This window comes from Egretta garzetta, unplaced genomic scaffold (genome assembly GCF_000687185.1).
Source record: "Egretta garzetta isolate BGI_Z169 unplaced genomic scaffold, ASM68718v1 scaffold56, whole genome shotgun sequence".
NCBI classification, from domain to species: domain Eukaryota; kingdom Metazoa; phylum Chordata; class Aves; order Pelecaniformes; family Ardeidae; genus Egretta; species Egretta garzetta.
The window spans coordinates 5,874,712-5,899,695 of NW_009260182.1; the positions used below are offsets into that span (position 1 = coordinate 5,874,712).

Consider the following 24,984-nt stretch of genomic DNA (forward strand, 5'->3'; position numbering starts at 1 on the left):
CATATATTTGGGAATTTTAGTGGCTCAGGATTTACTTTTCTTAGCAGTCAGAGTTCAACAATTTTAAGAGGCCAATCACTACTTCACATTACACATACAAAATATAACAAGTTTTGCATTATATTGTAGAAGTTGCTGCATTGCTCAGTAGTTGGAATGGCTTTTGTCTGTACATAAAAATACACTCACAGGAACTGCTGTACCAGGTCAGACCAGAAATCCTAGCTCAGTTACGCGTCTCAGGTATCAGCGAGGAATGATACGTAGAGTGTAGGAAATAGGAAACGTGCAGAGTGCGGTCGCTAGTTCAAACTGCTAATACTCGATGAAATTTCACTTACCACTTTGCCACTACTTACAGAACCCGCGGCTGCTGGATGACGTCAGCTTCCATCCATGTATTCGGTTCAAACGCTGGGAGTCTGAGAGAGTCCTTTCATTTATTCCTCCCGATGGGAATTTCAGATTGATCTCCTACCGTGTCAGCTCACAGAAGTATGTTTCTGTTTAGACACGCTGGTTCTTCAGACAAACCATCTACCGCTTTCCATCTGAGTAACTGCAGATTTCTCCTTGCTATGGGGGGAATTTGCGTTGTTGCTAAAATGCATGTTCTCGGGTTTTGTCTCATCTGTTGCTCTGTCTGCACTAAAACAAGAAAATGTTTTTTTCAGTGAGCTGCTGATAGTCAGCAATCATTTTTCAGTGGGATAAACCACACGTGACAGTAACATAGGGCTCTTCGTTCCTGGTAGTCATTGTTACTGCTGGATGCTTTGTGGCTAAGTCTCTGTGTGCATAGAGGACTCTGATTTTCATAAAAAGAATAAAGCAAAAAAGTCTAAGCTGCAGAGATTTGCAAACTAAGTCTGATTTGACTGGTGACTGTTCTGAGAATTGGCTCAGTCAGTGAGACTACTTCAAAAAAATAAACATACGGAGGGAGAGACATCGGGACAAGTGATTGGGGGGAAAATCTTTCTTTCATGTGATTTCTCTGGTAATAAAATCACTTCAGCAATGATGTTGAAGAGCCAAGTATCACTTTTCACTTTTGAAACAAACTGGTTCTAACTTGAATACCTGCCAGAAATACAAGAACTATTTATGAGAAGGAGCTTTATTTTCTCGAGCAGAGAAGTAGCCAGGATGCATTCAGCTGCTGTCTTCTCTTTTCAGCTTGGTGGCAATTCCTGTATATGTGAAACACATGATCAGTTTTAAGGAAAACAGTTCTTCAGGAAGATTTGACGTTACCATTGGACCAAAACAGAATATGGGGAAAACAGTGGAAGGAGTTGTCATGACAGTTCACATGCCAAAGGCCGTACTTAATATGAACCTCACTGCTACACAAGGCAGCTATACATTTGACCCAGTTACTAAAGTAAGTCTTAAGTTTTTATTTATTCAAATATGTAAGACAACATTAGAACAAGTCATACGTATGGCAGAGCACTGGAGCAGCATTTCACACTTAACAGAAAACTTTCCCTTCAGCATATGTTTATGAATTCAAATCTTGTCTTTAAAATTTACTTTTTCAAACTTAGATACACACCAGTTGTGATTTCTGGTTTTATCAGCCTCCTTTCCCTTCCCCTGTCCCTTTCCTTCCTCTCTTTTCCCCTGTTCCTTCACCCCCCTAATATTTTTCTTCAGTTGGATGCAGCAGTTCTTTGCTGGTGGTTTCAGCTACGGTATATTTTGCAATCTATGTTCTTTAAAAACATACTTGTTTGGAGAAAATGCAGTAGACTTGAAAATAGGTAGCGAGAAAAACAGGCAGTGAGAGATGAGAAAAAAAACTTCCAAAAGATGTGCCTGACGATGCACAGGAAGGAAAACAAAGGGTCTGAAAGAGCATGTGTTGGGAGTCCTGCTTTCTTGCCTCCAAGTTGGGGTTTGAGACCTAAATTTCCTAAGCTCCTGAAGCTTTTTAGTACCCAGGAACCATTTTGCTGAAATGCAGTCTGAGCCAAACCATTCTGCTGGCTCTAACACCCTGCTCTGAGCTTTCTGCTGCCCTTGGAATATCTCAGTCAGCAATTGATTTGAATTGTAAGTGAAAGCTCTCCAAGTAACATTTTGTTTCAAAGAGAACAGACCTTGATCTTCTAAAAACAAAAGCACCAACAAAAACACTTGAAGTCTCCTTTCCTCTCTGCAGAAATAAATTATACTGTGTTTTTATCAAGAGTTGGGATAGCGAGGCAGACTGTAACTGCAAAAGTTTGCAGAAGTAGGGAAAACTGAGGTTTTTCTGCATTTATCAACAATTTTCAGTATATGATAAGAACAAAAAGAAAACTCTTGTGGGTGACTGAAGGGCCAACTTGGTTCCATGTATTTTCTTTAAAATGTAAGAATCAACGGGAAACAAGTGACCCTTAGGAAAGTTACACTAGCTTAAACATCTCCTTTTGCCAAGCGCCTTGCTCCTGTCCTCCTCATTCTCATGTTTAAGTTCCTATGACCTTTGTGCTGGTCACTCTGCTTGCTTCATGGATGTACCTGGCCCAGTCTGACAAGAGGAACTGTCACCATTGCTAAGGGAACAAGATGTATTAAGTGCACAGACCAACTAAGAAAGGCTGGTAAAGAAAAGACACCGTACCTGCTGGAGCCCTAACTATGCCATCTCCCAGCCCGTGGGATAATTCTCAGGGCCACCAGGCAAACTTCTGTACCCAGCCTGCAAAGTAAAAGCTTGACATGAACTTGACCTCATAGGTTGTTACCTAGAAAGCTACTGCTACTGTTCTCTCTTTCCTGACAAGGTGTTAACGTGGGATGTTGGCAAAATTACCCCTCAAAAGCTACCAAACCTGAAGGGCATGGTGAACCTGCAGTCTGGAGCTGCCAAGCCAGAGGAGAATCCAAGTTTAAACATCCAGTTTAAGATACAACAGCTTGCAATTTCAGGTGAGTGGGTAGGCGTTACATGAAATTGGTACCAACAGAATGAGTAGCAGTAGGAAATGAAGTGGGAAACTGTTAATCTTTTAATTGGAAATGCTGATCTGAAGTCAGCTTGGTCCAGAAGGGTAAAGTCTGATTTACCCAAACTTGACAGGTGCCCTTGCTGGAAGACTCCCTTGCTGGGAATTGTGAATTCCCAATTGTTTTACTGAAGAGAGCCTGTGAGAAGGGTACAGAAGAATGGATTTTTCTTTGTTGACTTCTGCATTAAACATGCAAATTTATCCTTTCAGTGAAGAGTGATGGATGATGAGTTAGCATGCTGCTCTTAACTTGCTTTAGCCTTGTAACACTAAAGCCCTTTCTAGCAGTCAAAAGCTCCATTAATTTTAAAGAATGCCCTTCTTATTCTTTCCTTTGGAGGCAGTTAGTTTTTTATCTTCAATCTGCAAGTAAGACTGGAATGAAGTCTGTAAGTGCAAAAGTAAATGTAAAGCAAACAAGGCCTCAGTCTGCAAACACTTGAATCACGTGAGTTGTCCATGCGTAAAATGCTTCTGCAAGCAAGCTTTGCAGGATTAAGACCCTAGCAGAGTGAAGACTCACATTTGGAAAGGAGGAGGATGACTGAAGGCAGTAGGTGAGAATTGGTGGTATCACACGTAGCACCTTTCTAGGTAGGCACCAGGCTGTGGTCCTTTTGCTTCTTCGACTGCTTTGCTGAGTAACTTAATGGTTAGTCCTTGTGCAAGAACAGAATCCTGCAGCTTGCAACCCACTGGTCTGAATCTAGCAAAACATAGTGGATCCCGTGGCTGGATGCCAGAGATAACGGACCTGTGAGAAAGCAGGGGACAACCTGAAACGGTTAGGTAGCTAATAGCTACTGGCATTCCTCAATTAGTAGCAGAGGGAATGCTGGTCCTTGCAATTACAATTTAGAGTGAAAAGAATTCTAAACTTGTCCTTTGCTTCATCTGTGTTATTGGAAAAGAGCGCAGTGTAGAGGAGCTGCGGAAGACAGGCTCATTTGTTCAGTAGTTCATCCCCTGGAAGGAGGCTGTTGGCTCACAAAGCAGAACAGAAGAAAGTTGTTGCCCTGCCAGGGCAGCTATGAGTAGGTGACAAGAACGGTCTCTTCTGTGGTTTCAAACCAGATGAACTTGTGAAAAGAAGGAAAATCAGCTTCCTAACCCATCTTAACATGCTTCAAGAAAACAGGACTTTTGAACAGCCTGCCATGATTTCTACAATTCTGCTTTTAACTCTGTACTCAATTTTGTCTTTTTCAGGACTGAAGGTGAATCGCCTAGACATGTATGGAGAAAAATACAAGCCTTTTAAAGGTGTCAAATACATTACAAAAGCAGGAAAATTCCAAGTCAGGACATGAGGAGATGCTCTACTTCCAAGAGGAAATTCCCCTTAAAAAAAACTTGACTGCTTAGTGACTTATGTTGCTATTAATTAGGTGCCAATTAATTAACAGACACTGATTAGTTTGGGAATCAAAACATTTGTGCACAGCAGCTCTTAAAATGAAAGCGTAGCTTAGTTTTTCTTAATATGGCTTTAAAATAAGGTACTTTTTTTCTAATACACCTTCACTCTTTTTTTACTGAATTGTTGTGCTGGTGAATAGTTTGATAGAGGTGATCCACGGAACGTCGCAAACACCACACTGCCAGGCAGATACCAAAGCCCAGAGGCCAAGCACATTACGAAGGCCAGACTGGCCGCTGGAGAAGTCTTGCGGTGGCACGTTCTGCTGCTGCAGCGCCTGCAGAGAAAGCTCGGCTATTCTCACGGCCAGCTGCAAGCTGGTATTCCACAAAGCATCGCGTAATCCCTTCAGAACTAGAGCGGCAGTGAGGGGGCAGGGGTCCCACAGGGGCCTGGGGCATAGCAAGTGCCACTCCCAAGAAAGAGCTTCTGATGAAGAAAAAAATAATTTCCTTGTTGTTTACAAGAAATCGCCTTTCTTAAGAAGCATTTGCCTTAATCAGCTTTCATTTGTGCCATCTGCAGATGAGCTGATAAAAATAACATTCTGCATTAGATCTGGGAGGTGATTGTCGCTTCAGTAATCCACTTTCTTGCCATTCAGTGTCATCATCGCCATCATTTTTTGTAAGACAACAGTTGCAGAGAGTAAGATCTATTTTTTATGTGAAGCCTTTGCTTTGATTTAGATGTTCCACTTGTTCGAAGTGGATGCCACCAGATTTGTGCCACATGTACATTGGAGTGTAGCTTTTTAGATAGCACAATAGAAGTGTCAAGCGTATTTAATGGTTGTGTGCTTTAATGTTATGAAATAAAGGGAACTCTACTGCAAATACATCTTCTCTTGTGAAGTGTTCGCAATATTGTAAAATATTCGTGATGCTTTTAGTCAGGAGACATCTGATATACAATTAAATGATGACTATTTGCTACATCTTTGCTGAACTTGATCACTGTGCAGCTATTTAAGGTTTAGAAAGGGCATTTAGGAGCACGGCAGGTAAGCTCCCTTTCATATTTTTTATTTTTAAATGGAGAACAATCAATGTTTAGATTACAATGTTTCAAAGACACAACAGTGGTGATGCAAAGCTGACCAAACTTTTTCTTATAAACCAATACATGCTCCGCAGTACCCGTCAGGGTTCAAACCGTACAGCTGGTCAGTACATGGTAGGCTGAGAAACCCAAATTCAGAATTAAGGAAGGGTGGGAGACCAGAGAATCTTTGTTTCCCTGACCTGTTTGGCTCACAAATTGATGAATAGCTGCTAACTTCAGTTCCTATTCCTCACCTGAAGCAGAGTCATTCAGCAGTCAAAATTTCAAGTACTGGGACAAAAAATGATCCAGTCTGAAAAAAGGAGGGGGAACCCATCTGAACACTGGCAGCAAGCCAGTAAGGAAAGAAATCAGCCCCTACGCTCTACTGGTAACTTTGGTAATCTCGCTGGAGACATCTGGGCCACAGCCAGCCATTCTGAATTTCTGAAATGACAGTAGATGAGATAAAACAGCACTCTCAAGAACCAGCACCTATAAGAAAGCCTTGCATTTGTGTAGACACGACATTTTTGCTATTGAAAGCTACCAACCTTCTAGTCTACCTTTTTCAACTGGAGAAAGATCCATCAACTCATCCTACAGTTCCCACTCCATCTTTCAGCATCTTTCAGTTACAGTTATTTTACTAGAATTTTACTCTGTAACTGGTAACATCCCAAGCTTAAGCCTGAGAGCTAGAGCCGCTCTCTGCATCAGCAGCCTGGAAACGCCGCAGGATCTCCATTGGGAACCGACGCCGTTACTGACACAGAACATAACGCAATACCAAATCGGGCCAGCCCTAACACCCACGCCTCCCCGCAGCATGGCACAGGACAAGCCTTGCCAACCTTCTGTAACTCGGGCACCAGGGAAGCGTGCACAAAGCTGCCATCTCTGGAAAAGCCTTGATCCGTACTTCACAGCGCGCCAAGTCGCTGTCAACAAGAATTACACTCACCTGGTAGGAAACCACCTGGAGCATGAAGATGGTTTTCGTCAGGGAAATGGGGTTACTTGTGCGAGGCTTAAACCGTTTGCTGTAGGTGTGCTGGCTCCTGCCGTTTCTCCAAACAGGAAACTCGGCTGCAGAATCTGCAGACGGGGGGACTGCGTCCGTATTCTCCCCTGTTAAAAAACCCTGCACCGGCACCTGTATGAATATTGCAGCTTCAGAAATCCGAGGGTGTCATTACTGAGGAATGAGTACGGCCGGTGTCTGGGCTCCCCGTCTCTTGGTGTCCCGCTCTGGGAGTGCTGGCAAAGGTGATTGTCTCTTGGGTTCTTGTACTCTCAGGTATGGAGAGAACCATGTGAACAGTATGAAATCTGGATTTTTACCTATTATTACTAAATCCCAGGTGCCTTCCAGCACTGTGAGACTATGCTCGGTCCTACAGCACCAATAAATGTTGGTTCCACAAAGTCAGAACATTGTGTGTGCTGGTAGAACTTTTTAACAAGAAAAAAAAAGAGTTTATAAGAGGTTCTTACCATGAAGGAATGAAGGAGACCGGACAGTGATTCCATGCTAATCGCCCTTGCATTCAATTTGTGAAGTAAAATTCAGATTAATGAGGTGTTGGCCAGAGTAGCAGTTCTTCCCTTATTGACAGGATCAGGCAAATCCCATTTCAAGTTCTCAGAACCCTGTTTGGTGCTACTAGAGGAGATGACTGTCAGGCCGCTGGAAAAACTCCCGTTTTCTTCCACGGGACCACAGCCTCCAGTCAGTTCTTTAGTTACTAGCTTTACAGGCACAAAAGACAGAAAACAACTTGTTTTAATCTTCACCCATTTGAGGAACTTTGCACTTTTTTCTGTTCAGAATGTGTCACGACAACTGTTCTTTTGCTTTAGCACTGCTGCTGCTTTCGCTTTTGGCTCGTTACGGTGTTCCCCACCGCTCCATTACCATTAATACTCACGAGCTGACATTTGTACAAATGCGTTTTTATTTTTTTTAACAGAACCAAAGAAAGGTTGAAAACATTAGACTATACAATACATTTTGGTTTATAAACAAAGTTTGATAGTGGTAAAACATTTCTAAGTGACATTCATGGTCTTTGTCAAATTTTTGCTGCGTTTCAGGTCTGAAGACTAATAGTGTTCAAAAAAGCAGTAATAGCATAAGGTGGACAAGTATTTTAGCTTGTACAAAACAGTTCGAGAACTTACAGCAAACATTCTGGAAGAATATCAAAGGCAACCATGATTCGTAACTTTTCCTGCAAACATTCCTCGATAAACAAAAAGTGATCTTTGGCATAAACAATCATGTATTAAAGGCATTAGTAATATTGCATTAATATCAGTCAAGCAACTAAACAGTGATGCTAAAAAGAAAATCTCAGAGAAGCCTGAACTGGGGGGGGGAGGACACGTGAGGAGCATTGAAAAGTAATACAGGAAGACTATTTAGAAAATCCCTTAAAAATAACCCCTACCTATTCAGTGTTATTTACTATTAAATAGAAATTACTACATTACAATTACGTTAAAGATCTGGTATAAACCAACCAAATGCAAGACATTCAGGTTAAGGCTCTGGTGCCCCTTCCTTCCTCCTCCTGTGGCAGGGAGCTGCAGGAAGAGAACTCGTAAGGAGAGACCCTAAGTACCACGCGTGTCGCAATACCCAGACACAAGGAGTGAGGTAACGACGAACGCGTGCTTTCTCTTGCCAAGGTCAGTTTGAGGCAGATGTATTCTGATCAGTTTAACTTCCCTTTTTAGATAACAGTGCAATGAAGGGGGGTGGAGGGGAGGAAGTCCAACTGTAGAGTAACTGTTGCAGACAGGTAAAGGACAGCTGGCTCTATCGTGTGTCTCTTCAAGCTGTTAAGACTGAGCAGTTTTTCCACAAGGGCACTTCTATTACAGGTGGTTTCATCATGCAACAATTTTCAGCAAATTAAGAGGGCATCGTGAGGTCCAGTGCTGATCTGGGCAGAAGGCTGCAAGCATTCCTTGCCTACGTGCAGACACTCATTCTAAAACAGTAATTCTCCTTTCTGTCAAATGCCAAAAGAGACTACGGAGCAATTAAATTAATGTGTGTGTGTGTCTGTGTGTATATATATACATATATATGTATGTAAAGGCATGTTCAATTATGGAAGGATAAAAGCATCCCTAGTCTATTTTAGTACTAGAGGGGCGGATTATGTAGAGTTTGTTTGGGGTGCTTTTTTAAAGATAGAGTAGCACTTTGTTCAGTTCACTACTACTAGAACTAGAAATAAAGATTTTGAGCCTCCAAACTCCAAATGTCAAAACCAGTAACAATACCCTGGTACGTTTAGCATTAGGAACCACTGTTAGCTGGTAGCCATCCGAGTACCTAAAAAGGGTTCCCTGTCCCTGCAGCACTTGGGTTTCAAAAAGCTTATGCATTGTTGGAAACAAGGGCAGCAAGGCAAAAGGTCTTTTTTAGTTGAGTATCTTTACCTTTTGCTTTCCACCCTGAGTGGCTGGAATAACATTAGATGGAGGGAAGAGGGGGAAAAAAAAAGAGTAATTCCATGTGCTCCTTTGGTTTTCCAAAGGAGAGAGCCAGCATGTGGTATTTGCTGGTCCTGGACACGCAGCTAGCTTAAGAGAACTAGGATTTTTCAGCTAGATACATTACGGAATTGAGCAAGAAGGAAAGAGTTCCATGATTTCCTGCTGTAAGGCTCAGGCCATCAGTGTGCCACTAACATTCACTGCAAAGCGCTTCAGTACAGTACAAGAGTTCTGGAATGCCTACCTACAGGGTGACAGGAGGGTGACAAAGACAGCTCCAGTTTTGGTTAAAGTACTGTTGCCAGGCAAAAATCAAAAGCAAAAAAAATACCATTTCGGACACGGAATTTTAATGATCAATTTACAACTGTTCTGCTGCCCGCCCCCCTTTAATTAAAAACCCCACACCTTCCATCATTTCTGCATGGTTTAAGAACAGCCAGCTAAAATCCTGTTGAGAAGTTGAATGTTTCTATCAATGATTGTCCCTAAAAAACTGCCAAGTAACCAATAGTGTCCTAGACTCTCAACATAAGCTTAAAGTGAGGTCCATGGTTTATATCATCATGTGGCAACTACTGGAATATACAGTGCATAAATGAAATGTGCTTCTGGGAGTACAGAATTCATTAAAAGAATCTTCAAAAGAAAAAAAAAGGATAAGAACTGTCTACTGTCGGAAGCAATTTTGAGGTGTTTGATATCAAAAGCGTTCCGAAGACATCTGAAATGCATTCTCTTATAATTCATACCCTTAGAATGGGGCATTAGCATAAGCTAATCTTAAGCTTATGTATACAGCACCTTTTGCTGTTAATATATCTCTTCTGTTTCAAAAAAAAAAGGCATTTTATGTTACAGGAAGTAATACTTATGTGGCAAGTGTTTACTGATACCATGGGGTCTTTCGGACCCAGCGAAGAGTGAATCCAGCATCTGTTCTTATCTTAATGGATGCTGCTTCAGCTTCTCTCACAGTTTCCTTCACAGACTGCATGAGATTCTGGGCATTATGAACCAACATCTCGGTTGCCTGTCAAGAAAATTAAAGATTTCCAGTGTGTTAGTAAACGTTCAGGACAGCAGCATGGAAACCCGTTATGCATGTGGACTGCCAGTGCCAGCATTCAGTCAGTCGATCGCTGACTTAAACTGTGAAAAAGTAAATGAAACAACTAGTCTCTGGAAACTAGCAAGTGTTATCCTGACTCGCAACAAGACTTTTCCATTTCTCACTGTGTATTTGTGCCAAGCCTGAATAAAAGCTTAGCGTCACATAGTAGAATCATCTCTCTCAGAAGGCAAAAGTGCAGGACTTCAGCTGAAAACGTGCATTTGGAAGCTAACAGAACTGCAAGATAAGTATACAAGATGCTGTTGGAGAATAAGAATTTTCCCTACGATCCACCAGAGGGTGCTACTACTCCTCCAGTGGCAAACCTGCCGGATTTGTAGCAGCGCATTCCTTCATTAGCTCACTTATTTATTGTTAAATTAAGGAGATTAAGAAGTTGCTCATACAAACATTTGAACCGGAGGAGCTTTTTGTCTTGGGAAGGATTGGTGTTCCTCTGTTAAACTGTAGCTTTCGAGCCAGAACCCAAGGCACTATACTGGAATTACCTTCACTAAACAGCTGAGGTAAGCTTCCAAACACTGAGTGCCCAGAGCACATCTGGTATTACACATTGTCTGTTTTTCCTCATGAGACTGAACAACAATTCCACACTACCATCGATTTTTACACCTCTTACCTGTTCTGACTCTTCATCGCTGATATTAGTTCTGCCCAGCATGGTAGCTTTGACAGTGGAAAGAATTTTGAGTTGCGTACTGATGGTTGGGATTCGCTCACAGACCTAAGGAGTGGGGATAAAAAAAAAAAAAACACCACTTTATATGGTAAACTGCACCAATACATTACCAATTATTTTTTAAGATGAATTCTTTGATTTTGTTTTACTATTAGATAAGGTATTAATAACCACAGAAGGGATTTTATAACCTTCAAGACTTTCTGGCAAACATTGGTAGAATACTTGAATCTTATTTTACTTGTTTGGGGAATTTTTGGGATGGACATTTTTCCTTTCCTCCAGATATCCCTCAAGGGTCTGCTTTGTTAGCAATGGGATGACATATGTTTGGCTGAGACTGAAAAACTAAGGGGTGTTGTGTTTTCACTACTATTCTTAGATACAAAAGGAATGAGCAGATGAAATAGAATGCAATGCAGGCTTAGGACAGGCCAGTGTTTGTAGCACAGTATTTTTCAAAACCTCTCTGGCTACTAACATCTTCCACGCACCTGTGAACAAATCCCGACTTCAGAGAATATGTATTACCAGGGGATCTAAAAACAGACATAGAACTTGACAAACCTTTACAAGCCCAGGAAAGATCTACATGATGTACTGCCACAACTCCTGTGCTCACTCACACTGAGAGAGGAACAAAGCAGGGGGGCGAGGGGGAGAGGTATTTGTGGCATTTACAAGTTCAGTCATTACCTGCAAGAGGTTTGTTCTAATGCGCTTGTCAGTGCACTGCTTTGCCACCTCTTTGGCCAATCGAGTGACTTCGTCTGATGCCTTAGCAATATCCTTTGCACACTGAATAAGGGCACGCTTGTTCCCACTACCTCCTCTCACCAGGCGCGACATCTCTGCCATGAGCAGCGCCATTCGTTTAGCAGCAGCAATGATGTCATTACCCTGAAGAGAACAACATGAGTTAGTGTTCAAGCTAAGACAAAAGCTTCACAGAAGTCACGACTGAACAGCAGTCTATGTTTTGGTAGCAACCCTTTCAAGAAGTTAGGGATGGAAGAACCATTTGTGAACACAGAAGAGGTTTCTTCAAGGAACAGGGAAGATCTGTACTAATTATGTGTTTCTGGCATTTTTCTTCCTAACACTCAGGAGAAAAGTTTGCTTCAAAACTGGAAAAGAAGTGGTAAAGAAAAGTGTTAGTTTGTCCATGGAATGAGAGTTACTGCTCTGCTGGCTAGGTTTTAAGATAAAGCATGTTATTAGTGTTTGAAATTCCAGATTTCCAAAAAAAGGCTTTTTAAAATTAAAATAAGTGTGCCAAATAGCTTGTTAAACCAAATAGCACTAATTAAGTTAAATAGTGTAGTCATAACAGTTGAGCATAAAACTTTCAGATGCCACTGAAGTTGTTACATCATCAGCTATGCTGCTGTAATGCTAAAGAAATGGAAGAGAATCTGTGACATACAAAACTTTTGTTGCTGGTAACTGGAAGTGAGATGAGACTGTTTGGGTTTTGTTTTTTTTTTAAGTTGTTCATTGAAAATTATTCTTCCTTTTTGACAAAATCTCTCCCTTTAAAATAAAGCTTCCAGGAGAGAACTTGATAGTTCAAAAGGTAACCAAGTGATATTTCATACATGAAAATCCAGATTTCTTGTATGAAGTGCATCAAAATTACAGTCACAGAAATACTTCTGAGAAATATTTGAAACATGTGAGTTAAGTATGACCAAGGCAAAACCATTTCTTATGCACTGTTCCAGAGAGAAACCTAGTGCAAGGAGAAGCAGACCTCGATGATCAATTGTTAGTATCCTGTTAGTATGTTTACATTCACCTTTATAGGAAGTTACAAGACGGAAGTGAACTATTTGGTGCCATGAAGCATTCCTATTGTGTGGATGAAGTATCAGCAGAGTGAGTTTAAGTATTAGCACGCTCTTTCCTCGGTGTAATTCCACAATTAATGACCAATGAAGTTGTGAGCAAAGAGCACACAGTGAGAACCCAACTTAGCAAATGTAATCTCTACCCCTGCGCACATACTTCCATGACTGACTACTAGCAAATTCAAGAGATATCTCAGACATTTTACAGATATAGGTGACAAAAAGCTGAACTATTCATTACCGTGACCTAATAGCTAAACAGTTTGCTAGTATAACCAGTTAGGATGCAAATGGCATAACACAAAGCTTTTCCATGTTTTCACGTAGAAGCATCAAGAAATTAGGAGCACTGTCATTTACGAAGCCCTCTAACAAGTTATCCAAGCATCAGAATCTGAAAAGGACAAGAACATTTTTAAAGCCCTTTTTATTAAAATAGTTTAGTATCTCTATCTATGTAATTACATACACACACACATATACATACACACACACCGCTAACCTTTGTTTGTTACGGGACACCAACCTTATTTTTTGCAGCATGCTATAAAAAGTGACCAGTCTTGCAGACATTTGTGCTTAGACAGAAGAGACAGGCTACTTGTGAATGTCTGAACCTTGAGTTAGGTTTCCACTGGTTTTGTATAAACAATCTCAGTTCAGCAGCTAACAGCATTCAGTGCAGCTTCTTCATTAAAGAACTCTCTCAAGACCAGCATTTGCAATACAGCCAAGTGCAAGCCAGCAGTCAGTCCTCTTGGATGAACACTGCCATACAAAGCCATTCCTTGTTGGAAGGTATTCTAACTGATGGCATCAATGGAGGCAAAGCACAATAGACATGTTAAATGACTTCTTGAATGCTGTATACTCGGCTGTATCTGGAAGTCATTAAGAAACCATTAACCATGGCTTCCCAGGTAGCCCAAACAAATAGAAAAAAGAACAGGGGAGAAGGAAGACAACTTCTACTACAGTTTGAAAACTGCCATAACAAAGAAGAACAGGCAGATGCAAAGGCAGAGGAAGCCTTTAAATATTAATAGGTGACCCAAATCAAGCTTCAATCCAGCACTGACAAACAGATCTAGCAAACTTGTGAAGCCACTCTCAGTCCTTAAAATGAAGTGCAGACACACTTATTCATTCAGAATGGCGGGGCCCAGCAGGGATCAAGAGTGATGCAAATGTGTCAGCATTCCAAATGGCTGGATGCACACGGATCAGTCCCCGGGGAGACTCAGGAGTACCTTACTAGACCACTTGGTTGCTTCCCGATGTAGAGACTGAGCAGCAGCCAGAATGGGCTGGTTAACAGGCTGATTGGTTGGCATTAACAGCAGCTCAGGCTCGTAATCATCTTCAATGTCAGAGGGGAGAGTGAATTCAACATCTGCATCATCCTCCTCATCTATATCTACACCAGCCTCAGCCGCTTCATTAATCACAGTCACATCAGGCTTTGCAGGTGGCAGCAAGGGTGGAGAAACAGGGGACAGTTAGTACAAGAAGCAGAATTTGGTAGAAGAGCATGAACTGAGCTGTTTTAGTGACCAAAACATCCCCTTGGTCTCTCAGGATCTGACAAGACAGCTCTAGGATCAGGTCAGAGGGAGGAGGGGAAGGAATACAAGATTAGCAGAAGGAAACAAACATTTCACCTGCAAACCAAAGTTACCAAAAATATTAATAAGTTACAATTCAAAGATGGAGCAACATTCTTCATCTGAGCATACAGCTTCTACAGACAGAGGCTGACTTGCAGAACATTTTTCTGGCAAGACTGGTGAAATGAATGGATTTTCTGTTTCAATGAAAGCTGGTTTGGCTGCATAGAAGCAGATTTGTGCAGATGGAAAGCTCTGTATGGAAGCCCGTTCACATACAGGAACAGATAGCAGCAGGATCACAGAAGAACCACTGACACTGCTCGCTGTAGAGGGGGAAAAAAAAGGTGGGGTGGGGGACACTGTAGAAGTGAGCGTTGAAGTACCGCAGATAACATGAAAAAGAACAAAACTGGGTTATGAAAAGAGGAGGTGATACTGAATGTTATGAATGCTGTGAATATTACAGTTCTTAAAAAAAAGACTGAAACAGAATTAGTAGAATAAGAGGATTATGAAGCATATGATACTGTTTTGCCACAATATATTGTGTCCATTACCTTCAAAAAAAAGAAAGAGGATTCAAGCAAATATATTGTGTTCAGGTAGATCACAAGGAAGAGGTAAGAGGTATAACAATACAGGCATTTATAATGCAGCAGTATTTCAATACAAAAACATTCTACAACTTTACTAACTGTGTTTCTTTGACTAAAGCCAAGTGTGATAAAAGTCAAACTACCCTTTCCTTACCAAAAAAACATGCATTTTCAGCTGTGCTTTGCTTACGATATGGCTCTTTATAGAAAAAACATCTACACCAAGGAAAACACACAGAAGTTTTGGAAGGAAGTTGTAACTTTTACATACTGCCAAATCAACTCATCTTCAAAGACAGCTTCTATTTAAGTCTTGATCTAATGAAAAGTTTTCAAATATCCCTCGTTCTCTGATTTATTCAAATGAGGGGGAAAGGCAGGGAAAGCTAAAGCAACAGACTGTGGTCTGTTTGTGCTCCGTGAGAAAAATGGAGCACATAAAAGCCCAGAATCCGCACAGTGAAGAGGAGTTTTTGTAAAGGAGAAAAAATAAATAAATTTTACATCTTTCAAGAATGAAGAATGTTATCAAAATTGTTTAAAGACTAAGTACTTGTCTACTTTTCCCCCTATAAGCGTAACACATGGTAAAGTACCAGCAGACTAATTTAATTGGGAAAAAAAGAAGACAGTTGGCACACAGTCTACCGTGATTTAGTATGAGCAAGACCTTATATTACTATCTTTCCAGGTCTACCCCATATTCCTCAGTAGCACTGTCCATCAATCTCTCTTCCACCCAATAAGTGATTTCAGAGACTGCAAAAGTGTTTTTAAAAAACTTCCCCAATGCTAGGCTAACTTACTGGTTTGCTGGTCTCAAATTAAAGAAACAGCAATGAAAAAAGTGTTTTTAATCTAAACACACTAAGCTTAGAGCTTTTTCATAATCAGCAAGGAATTTTAATGTCTGCTTCTTGGTTTTGATAACTAATTATTTTAACAGTTGTGCTACTGAATTTAGAATGTTTACAGTATATATAGGTAATTTAGTATGTATATAGTAAAAGCATTTTACTACCTACTGTGTATGGTTAAGTTACCCATTTGGGGATTCAAAAATCAAAACACTTTTAGGAAGCTGAAATTAGGGCTTTTGGGCTCAAAACTACCTTCCGAGATGACTACTACGTTCCAATACTATCCCTTTAGTATATATTAAAATCTATATTTGGTATATCCAGAAGTATGGATGGAAATAGAGCTTTTAATTCTACAGAAGAGACTCTCAAACAGATTTGCAGGGCTGCTTTTGTATTTTATCTGTTCCTTACACACAAAGACCTGAAGTTGATTCTGTAAGCTATTCAAGTTTATCTTCTCATTCACCACCTAATTTGGTGGAGTAAAAAGTGGAGATTTTAAAAGCCAAATTCTGATATTTGATTTATACCTGCAGAAGCCTAAATCTCAGAAGTTTACTCAGTTGCTGCCAGAGGAAAAAATGCAACTCTTTGGGGAAAAAAAGGGGAAAGCAAAAAAGCTGTATTAGCGTTTATTAAGACTGACGAGTTCACACTGCTTTGTCATAGCACTGAAATGGTAAGGAAATGAAGGATTTTGGCCTTGATAGCGAGTGTGGCTCAGTACAAAAACAGAACAAGACCAGGCTCAGACAAGCCAGATCATGATTACTGCAGCTGGCATCTGCCACATCCACACAGACTTTTCAAAGTCACTTAAATATAGCAATCAGCTTGTCAGCCTAGAAAGGCGTAAGTATTAGTGGCTCTCTAGGCAATACTAGCATCAAGGATCACAAACAGCTTAGCATACAAGGCACATTTGTGTTCACAGAGGTATGTTAATAAAGCATTTTAGCAATTCTGAGTATTAGAACAGTTGACCCTAGTTCACTCTGAACTTGAAAGGGTTTCTAATTCCTCCTACCGCAATGCTTTTACTATTTGGTCTATAAAAGACTGTTCTCTAACACACACTGATCCTTAAAAAAAAAATTCCTTTTAGCACAGGACACACATAACAACTTCCTACCTTGCTAGACCATTTCCGGGCTTCATCATGCAACTGCCTAGCAGCCATCATCATGGGCTGATTAATAGCTTCTCCTGCCTTCTGCTCTGGGAACTCTTCATCCTTTTCTTCAGGTGGTGGTGGTCTGGGTGGGGGAACCTCACCTTCTGGAAGTGGTGGTTTTGGAGGAGCAAGCTCATCAGTCAACTAAGAGAGGGGAAAAAAAAAAACTTATTCAGCGCAATGAAATAGTACAGCTTGAGTAAAGGATGGTGCCATGGCAAGACATGATTGCATGAGCTCATGCCTTTTTCCAGTTTTTCAAGTGCTCAGTGTTGAAAGAAATACCATGGTTTAGTCTCTTATTTTGAAAGCTGGATTGGTGTTTTTTAGACTTATAGCCGCTTGTATGCATGGCTGGCCAGACAATGCATCTTATTTCTAAGGAATAAAAATATACTCAAGTCATTTCAGTGTGCAATCCACACATCGTCAGTAACAACTGCGTATTGTATTACAAACTATGCTGTACTTACATTAAGCTGCTCAAGGTCAGGAGGAGGAGGGGGAAAATCTGGTTCCTGAGGCTGGAAGGCTTCTCTGACTTTGGCCACAGCTCCCAGAATTCTGTATCCAGAATCCAAGAAACTCTTCTGCAAACCTGAAAAAAAATTCCATTACCAGTTTAACAGCATTCTGTAATATTTAGAACTGCAACACTACCCTCCAAAATATTACTTCTATAACACACTGTGCCGAGTACACATATGTATGTAAAAAAGAATTTTTAAAAACTACCAAAATATTTCAGTGGATTTACACATTTGAAATGTTAGTGTCATATGCAACATGCATAAAATAAAGCCTGGGCTGAGTCAGTGTCATTATCAATAGCCAAAGTAATTCCCAGAATGACTTTTAGAATAAAAGAAATTAAATAATATTTTCTTATTTAAAGTAGTGCTACTGATACCTAGTGACAAGTACTTCTAATAAAGACTACGAAATAATGAAATAAACTAGAATGCTGAATGCCTTTCCCTAGAATATGCCAAAGGTCTTTGCATTTTAAGAGAGCAGGATTCAGCAGTTAGTGGTGTGACCTCAATTTCACCATTCTGAGATTTAAGTGTAGACAAAATTTACATAAAAGTGGATACACAGCTGTACAAGACCAAATAAGCACTGCTTCACATCATCTTCAGCCAGTAAAAAAAATATTCGAAATCAGCCGACTGAATGCTTACCAGGATCAGAAATATTTCCTGCCACAGCTTTAGCATCCATTACCATTGGCGATATAGTTTTGCTTAGCTCATCAGAGGCTGCTTTAACAGCCTCACGGAATTTAGGGTCTTCTGAATTTTCAACCTCCCGTTTTGCTACCAGTAGGATGCGGTTTGCTCGTCTAGCAATGCTGGTGGCCCCAGCTACCAGCATCTGAGGTTGAATATTGGCCATCGCAACTTTACATTTATCAAGATCTTTCTTAATAGCCTCTTCTGATGCATCCAACAGAGATTTAGTATCAATGGCTTCATCCACCAACCCTAGAATAAAAGTTAAACACATTAATATTCTAGTTTCATCTGTGGAAAGGGATATTTGGTATTCCAGAGACTGTTCACAACCAGAAAAGTCAGTGTTTTCAAACTGGGGGTGGAGAGGGGTGGAAGGAGGCATGGAAATCAGACCAAATGTATTACTGCAGTTTTACTTCTGATTGTGTGGTACCTCTATCACAGTAACCGTGGTCAGGCTTTCTCCCACTAATGGCATCCCAAATTCTTACTCATCTACCATGGAACAGTGTTTGAGTCAAGAACTGGCTCGCACAGCATATGCAGCAGAGCTTCCCAACTCCCACCAAATTTAAGCATATTCAGTACTTTTTGTACCGCTCCCATTCATTCAAAAGGAAATGTCCCTCTGGCTGTGCTTTTACTTAAGGATGATACATTGTGACAAGGCAGTAATATTTAAAATACCCACCATTTAATTATGGAGATGGAGAAGGAGGTAGCATACAGCCAGGAGATTAGCAGACAATTGCAAAGGATCTGCACTTTGGAAAGACTGAAACATTTAAGTGTCTCAGTAAGATTCAGTAGATCAGTAGAGCTTTGTTTTATTCACTGTTTTCATCAAGCTGTTATATAATTTTAAACATTTTCTTGCCCCCACTTAATGATTTGTCCTCATTCAACACACCAAGATTATGCAGAAAAAACCTCAAGTTGCTAAAGTTTGCTAGAATAGCAATCATGATAAAAACTAATCATTTTCTGTTTTTCCCACAAAAGAACTAAAGCCAGATTTACTCCCCTGCAGCTCAAAATTAATGTCTATGAAGCAGGGTATTTTGCGTAACATACATCTATTTCTGGAGTCAGAGAGCACATTCCCACTTCTCTTAATTTGTCTTTCATGAGTCGTTACTCTTATGCATGTTTCATCAATCCAAACAGAATGGGGAAAAAAACCTGTACCGGCTAGTTAGTCACAAGTATAACATTCAACAAAAATTCCTGCTTTACCTGTCATTTTTTCTACATTATCAATCCATTGGTTTTTCATGGTCTCAAAATGTTCATAAGCAGCTTGATTTCCAGGATTTCTCAGGAGGATACGAGCAGCTGATACTACCTGCCAAGGGAAAACATTTTCAGTTATGGAAGTATCAGTATATAATGGCATCACACATATTCCTGAAAATACATTTGTTTTTCAGGACCAGATGTGTAGCTCCTCATTGGAATACTAGTTCATTAATTGTAGTTCAACATCTAGCTGCTTGAAGATAACAACACTTCTGGAATTTGTTGACATAAATACTTTTTTCCTGGAACTTCAATTACATGCTTATATATCAAAAAGAGTTTATAATTTAAAAGCACTTCTTGGAAGCATTAAAGTACGTTCGTTAAAGGGCATTTTTTCCACTTACATATTTTACTACGCCTCAAAGTAATTCTGTTTCAAGAATAAGTCACTAACGCTTCTGTCCAAAAGTTGAAGAGTAAGACATGACATTTAATTACTTTGTTCTACTTGGTATCATATACACAAATATTTGCCATTCCCCTTTTAAGCATCAGCACTATGGTCCTTCCCGGTATTAACATCTTTCTCCGATAGCAGAGGCATAAAGCAAATTCCACAGAAGTCATCCCCAGCCCTTTTAATAGCCCTCTGAAACGAAGGAAGCAAACCTGTGGGGTAAGCTCCCTTGCTGATTTCACTGTTGCTTGAATGCCCTCCACAGTAGTTTTATTTGCAGTTCCAACTGCAGCTGCTTTTTCTGCTGTAGCTCCCAGTCTAGCAGCATGGTTTTCAAAGTTTGCTGCTCTTTCGTCAAACACCTAGTTGTCAGAAGAGAAAAACACGTTAAAAAAGCCTAACTTCCCTAAAGAATACATGATTTCTTCTAAGTGTCAAATACCGGAGACACCTTCATAACACTCACACTTAATGCATCTCCTGAGATGATGCAACAGGACACAAAAGCTTTGAAGCCATTTCATTTTTTTTTTTTGATCTTTACATTACTGGACTTTATTCTTTACTAACTCATCTGGGCAACAACGGATATTATGCCACTTTATAGCTTTGAGGTATTAAGTACACTAATTCCAGATGACTACTGCTGTAATAAATATTGTCTTAAACTATTTTAGCTCATAGACATTAATTTTCAAACCCTTAATCCAAAAGTAACTATATTTGGAAGATAAATTTAGGGGTTTACCCTAAAAATTGAAGTTCACATTGGAAAAAAATGCCTCCTTCCACAGCCTTTAGTCATTCAAGGAACAGAATACTTGGACAAAAAGCTATCCTGCCACACAGCTAAATTCTCCAGGGCCTTGGGAATCATTTTGATAATATTCAAATCAACTAGCCAACAAGAGCTGCCAGTCCCAGACTTTTCGATACTTTACATGCTCTGTAAATACAGGAAATGCTATACAGCCAGGAACAGGTTAAATCTCTTGATCAGTCTTGGTGTGAATTTGACCATTTTAATCAGCTTATATAATGTTGAGATAACAAGCCACTAACTAGTGTTTCAGTGATTTTTGCACAAGAATTTTTAGCATGCTGAAGGCAACATGGTACAAACATCACAGGGAGAAATCTTTGCCATTTCCTGAAGCCAGGGACAATAGAGTTTCCAGGCATATACAGCACAATTTGCCATCTCCAAGAGTCCAGAGAAATTTGCATGACAATCATTATGCTGTCAGAATTAACAAGCATGTATCACAAGCTTGAGAAAAAAATACTGATTCATTTTTCAAAATACCAATTCAGGAAAAATAAACAGTAACTGAAGCGTCACATGGGAAAAAGACCACCTGGGTAGACTTGCCTCATCTCTGTTGGGAGCATCAGAAGGAGCAGTGGCTGCTACCGCTAACAATTTAATAGGAGTTGTGGTGTCACTAAAAACATCAGAAACCTCTTGGGTCATTGCCTCTTGCATCCGTGTTTTAAGATCCTTAAAAAAAGGAAAATTATTAGCACATGACACAGGAATATTAAGTTTGTAGGGATTCAAATCCATAAAACCTCCTCTTGAAAAAAAAAAAGCCCCTTACAATGGCAGCCATTAAGATAAAATGATCTTAAAAGCATGATCAATGAATCACTTTTTACATAATTTGAAATACCAGAAGCCTACGTACCACTCCTTGAAGCAGCATGAGAAGTTATGAACAGCACGATTTGAGACCTTGCCCCTCAAATTTGCAGTGCTAGCATGCCCTTTTCTTTTAAAATGAAACTTTGTTTTTACTTCTAAATTATTAATTTGGAATTAATCCCTACAGCATGATATCAAGGGCTTTCTACAAAGTTTGCTTTAGCATCTCAGCTAAACCAACACGATTTTTTGCTGCACTTTTTTAACAAATTATTTATTTTATTTATTTAATTATTTATTGATGCCTCCCACAGAAGCACTTTATCAGAGGAGTAAAAATACTTCAGCATATCATGCATTTTGCTGCACAGGAGCTAATTTTTACCTTCAGTGAGTCCTGAAGCTGAGCAGCGATTGCCTTGGCCTGGGGAGATTCTCCCTCCCCTCTCGCTGCAAGGTCAGCTAGCTGAGCAGCCAGCTGGTCTACACGGTCACATTTGGCAAGCAGGTCTTGACGATAAGGTCCCATCATGACATTGGCTAAACGACGACCTTCTGCAACCAGACCCCGAATTGCTGCTTGGCCTACAGTGGCAGAAGTCATATTGCATTAACATACAGTGGAACAAAAAACTGAAAGCATAAATCAGATGCGCTATGAAGGAAGTGACATTTCAGAACTCTTGACTTTTTAAGAAAACCTTTCTAGGCAGTGGAAAGGATCTTCTGCAGCTTATCATTAAGCAATTACCATTCAAACCCATAGAGGAATTCAAGTCTCACCAGTTTCTTTTTGCTTATTACAGCAACTCTGGCTACAGATGCATCCTTTTTAACTAGGGTGGCCTGGCAGAAGTTACTATTCCAGCTGTCAGGTATTCCTAAGTAACTAACCTGTTGATTCCAACAGAAAGCACTTGCAAATTCCAAGTGCTGCAATTCATATTCGCATCATTACAAGTCATTAGAAGATGAGCAGGAAGAGGAGAGAAAAGCCAAGTAGAAAACATGAATGAAAAAGCAGAACACCCCCTTCCCAGGATTCCAGAAATCATGGGTAAGAAGTATCAAGTGCCCAGGAAGGGGTGGGGGAGATGGGAGGGAATCCTTATAGAGCCTCCACAGTGTGTCAGAAGTTTTTCCATAAAAAAAAGTATTTTTAGTGTGGGTGATTTCCTTCATTCACTTACAGAAGCTTCCTGCTTTTTCACAAGAATATACTCCTCAATATAATAGTATTCTCCTTTTAAAAGAAATCATCATATATTAAGTCCTTTAAAGACCTAATGAAGAATAATGTTAAGCCAATGTTAACACACAAGTAATCCAAGATCATGATCAAGCTCAAAGCTACTTAGAAGGATGCTGTCACAGGACCTGACTGTCCAAGAATCACTCAGCACTGTCACCATCATTTCAGAAAGCTTGTTAGTGTAGCTAAGTTTGGTGCTGTTGGACTGTCCCAACATAATTTTTAATTGTTTTCCCCAAATCAAGTGCAGCCAAGCAAGTACATTTCACACACCAGTTTAGTATTTCAGCACATCTTGCCCAGTTTGTATCTGCCAATTACAATTACTTTAGCCGTCACTTAGCTAGGATAATTCATAATATGACTACATGTAAATATTTGTAGCAGCTATCACGACTGAAGTGGCTCACTTGTTTATAACAGAAAATACACATTTTGCTTTATTACTCCAAAGTCCAGTTTGTGTTGAAGCACTACCCTGGGATAACTGCAAACACACAGAGTTATTTGTGACACGGTCATTACTATGGCAGAGAACACTGGAGTATTTTCACATTATCATAGCACTGAAAATACCAGGCCAAATTCTACCAGAAGGGCTGTCCAGACTGAAGAGAGCACGTCTGATTTATATTCTTAATATACCTTTCCTATAAGCATGCTGCCAAGGGCCAATACAAGCGAAAGACATTTTAATGAAAAATTTGAACAATGAGATTCTGTTACAACTAGAATTTTTCTTCATTAAAGTAGAAACATTGAAGTTATGGGACATGCAACATCTTGCATCTCTACACACATTTTTGTCATATGTATTACTACAGCAGTTGATTAAATTCTGTAGTATATATCCAGTGCTGAGAAACTTCAATTCATTCAGCAAACTTCCACTATGTACGCAACCCTCATGATTAACTAAGCACTTAGAGACTTCAAATGGGATTTAAGTTACCTTTGTCTCTTTTGAATTAAAAATTAAAAAAAAAAAATAAGGTTAGGTTTTGTGCTCCTTTGAGCCAACTACCTCACAGTTCAAGAGAAACATCAAAATTAGGAAGGTTTTCAGCCACTGCCAAAACACCTCGTGAGACCTATCTACCACCTTTTTGGTCATCTCATTCAGTGTGCAATTTGCTCATCGGGAAATGTCAAATACGGAACTCCACTATTCTGTTTAAAATATGGCATATAAATTTGCACTTCACAAGTGTCCAAGCTATCAACATCACTAAATCTGTAATTCAAGGATCTGTCATTGATTATTCACACAACAGAAGTTATCCTGACAGACAGGGAAAGGTGTGAGAAAGAGGTATTAAAGGTCTGCAGTTATACTACGTCTTACAAGGCATGTTTCCACTCATTATCAGTTGCACTGCTCAGACTTAACTGCTGTAGAAAAAAACTACTGAATCCAGTTTTCAAGCTTCATCCACCTACGTGCAATAACATCAGAAGCAGCTAAACAAGAAATTTCAGAAATGGTTTACAGTAAGCTCTCAGTAGAACAGCTCCTGAACCATAATTATATGCCCGCTGAGAGCATGCTTGGATTCTCAGATCACCCTTCTCTTTGATTAAGTAAGTAGCATTCTCCTCAGATAACCCAGAAAACATCTAAGAAGTGATATTTTTAGGTCAGGTTTATGAATGTCTTTCTCCTCTCTGAAGGACTTAATTACTCAATTTGCTCAAGTAGGTATAAATTCAAATTTGAGATACTATATTTGCATGATAATAAGAGCAAGGAGCAGTCTAAAGTTTGCCTGTTCTTCAACACACATTCTCTAATTCTTCACCAAAGTTGTTCTTTCCAGAAGACAAAGAGAATCATGGGCCAGCTCGACTCAATAATATTGCAGCCAGGACTTGGCTATAAACCTCCAGCCACAAACTGCAGATCTCCCCACCAGCAAAGAGATTCCATGCATCCTCAGCATCCCAGGAGCAGTAGTGTGAGTCACAAAAATTTCTGACAAGTTTAACCATAAAACTGGGGGGAGGGAAGAGCACACGGAAACACTTACCTACTCCCCGATCAGCAACTGTAGGATTGTCTATCCACCTTTGAGCTTGCTCAATCTTGCCCTCCAAATGGACAGCTGCCTTAACCGGCCTGGTATTTGCTACAGCCCTGTTGGTTTTGGACTGTAAATTCTGAAGTGACGTAGCTATTTGCTTAGCCAATGCACGGGCCTCAGGAGAGTCACCTTTCCCACTAAAGATTAAAAAAAGTATAGTCATATAAAGTTCGTTTACAG

At 40.0% G+C, this 24,984-nt stretch overlaps 2 protein-coding genes across 2 annotated transcripts in view; one reads left to right on the forward strand and one right to left on the reverse strand.

Annotated features, from left to right (window-relative positions):
* AP3M1 (adaptor related protein complex 3 subunit mu 1) overlaps positions 1–8,989 on the forward strand; it is a 14,654-nt gene extending 5,665 nt beyond the window's left edge. The window contains exons 5-8 of the mRNA XM_035897394.1: positions 362–495; positions 1,180–1,387; positions 2,781–2,925; positions 4,215–8,989. Coding sequence (XP_035753287.1) covers positions 362–495; positions 1,180–1,387; positions 2,781–2,925; positions 4,215–4,315 — 588 coding nt within the window. The 3' untranslated portion in view covers positions 4,316–8,989. The remainder of the gene's footprint in view (positions 1–361; positions 496–1,179; positions 1,388–2,780; positions 2,926–4,214) is intronic.
* Positions 8,990–9,092: 103 nt separating this feature from the next.
* Positions 9,093–24,984, reverse strand: part of VCL (vinculin) — a 46,918-nt gene continuing 31,026 nt past the window's right edge. The window contains exons 11-21 of the mRNA XM_009641868.2: positions 24,751–24,941; positions 21,857–22,056; positions 21,199–21,327; positions 20,039–20,188; positions 19,364–19,472; positions 18,074–18,376; positions 17,363–17,487; positions 16,848–17,033; positions 11,493–11,696; positions 10,737–10,841; positions 9,093–10,015 (exon numbers count right to left, since the gene is read on the reverse strand). Coding sequence (XP_009640163.1) covers positions 9,869–10,015; positions 10,737–10,841; positions 11,493–11,696; positions 16,848–17,033; positions 17,363–17,487; positions 18,074–18,376; positions 19,364–19,472; positions 20,039–20,188; positions 21,199–21,327; positions 21,857–22,056; positions 24,751–24,941 — 1,849 coding nt within the window. The 3' untranslated portion in view covers positions 9,093–9,868. The remainder of the gene's footprint in view (positions 10,016–10,736; positions 10,842–11,492; positions 11,697–16,847; positions 17,034–17,362; positions 17,488–18,073; positions 18,377–19,363; positions 19,473–20,038; positions 20,189–21,198; positions 21,328–21,856; positions 22,057–24,750; positions 24,942–24,984) is intronic.